Raw genomic sequence first — 1260 nt, 5'->3', positions numbered from 1 at the left:
TATGTGCCCGTCACTAGCTTGAAAGAACGCAAGAAGAAGTTCATCACGAAGACGACTGACCCCACTGTCTACATGGACATCTCAATCGCTGGAGCTCCAGCAGGCAGGATCGTCATGCGTCTGCTCAAGGACGAAATTCCGCTCGCTGCGGAAAGCTTTCGCTGCCTATGCACAGGCGAAAAGGTAAGTTATAACTGCTGCAGTTTATGTGATTGGTGGTGCCAACCGTAATGCTCTGTATGTAGGGGGGAATTCTTACATTCAAAGGGTGCAAGTTTCACCGCATCATCAAAAACTTTGTTGTCCAAGGCGGAGGTAACTCGTTGATAGCACTTTATTATCTTGAATGTACTGACGCTTGAGCTGTGGCCGTGCACAGACTTTACCACCGGGGACGGAACGGGTGGGCAGAGCATCTACCGCGGCACTCTACATGGTGATCTCTGGGGTAACTTTAAGGATGAAAAGTTCTTGCCCCATGATGACGTGGGACTGTTGTCCATGGCGAATGCTGGCAAGAACACAAACGGCTCACAGGTACACTAAATTTATTCGTGGTTTGTGGTCCGAGATTGTTAAAGTAATTCCTTCGTTGCCCGACCATGTGCAGTTCTTCATCACGACGAAGGCAGGTCTCAATAATCTCGATGGGAAGCACGTCGTGTTCGGTGAGGTCATCGATGGATTCGACGTCGTGGATGCGATGCAAAGTGTGAAGGTGAGCAATGGCAATAATCGCCCTCTTTCGGAGAATGAAGTCGAAATTGTGGATTGTGGCGAGCTGTAAAGCAGTACAAAAGTGAAAAAAAGGTTTTGTCATTTTAGAAAAGCAAATGTGCTAGATCCTTTTTCACCACAATTCTGTCCTTCCCGCTACCGCTTGTGTGGGTTGTTTAGGCGGGTTTCATTGACGAGTGCGCCGGCTACTCGTACCCGAGATTTGTGGAAACCACTGGAAAGCTCAGCTCGCTTCTTAGAGGACGATCGCACGCATACTGACGATGGTTGACGGATTTTACCGTCGTTCGCTGCAGCTCGTAGCGAGTTGCAATCAGCTTTCTCGCTAGTAGCACGTACTGTGCTGAAGCCATCGACAGTTTTTCGATCCCTGACATTGCTCAACTTTGAGGTCTCCTTCCTCGCCACATATTCTCTAGTTACCGACAGTTGACTTCCTCCAATCGAGCTTTCCTCAAATATCTAAGCACGTCGCTGTTTCTCCCGCCGGGACTGAAGTCGTATTTCTTCCAAAAACATCCG

General features: G+C 48.7%; 1 protein-coding gene across 1 annotated transcript; it reads left to right on the top strand.

Annotated features, from left to right (window-relative positions):
- Positions 1–72: 72 nt before the first annotated feature.
- Positions 73–787, top strand: PITG_20760 (peptidyl-prolyl cis-trans isomerase B precursor; the record flags this gene model as incomplete). Its single annotated transcript, XM_002895175.1, has 4 exons — positions 73–183; positions 246–315; positions 380–537; positions 611–787. The coding sequence occupies 4 exons, from the start codon at positions 73–75 to the stop codon at positions 785–787; spliced, it is 516 nt and encodes a 171-aa protein (XP_002895221.1).
- Between the last annotated feature and the right edge of the window lie 473 nt (positions 788–1260).

Source organism: Phytophthora infestans, genomic scaffold, assembly GCF_000142945.1.
Source record: "Phytophthora infestans T30-4 supercont1.232 genomic scaffold, whole genome shotgun sequence".
Classification (NCBI taxonomy): domain Eukaryota; phylum Oomycota; class Peronosporomycetes; order Peronosporales; family Peronosporaceae; genus Phytophthora; species Phytophthora infestans.
The sequence above is the reverse complement of the archived record's forward strand: the minus strand, read 5'-3'. Positions and strand labels throughout refer to the sequence as shown.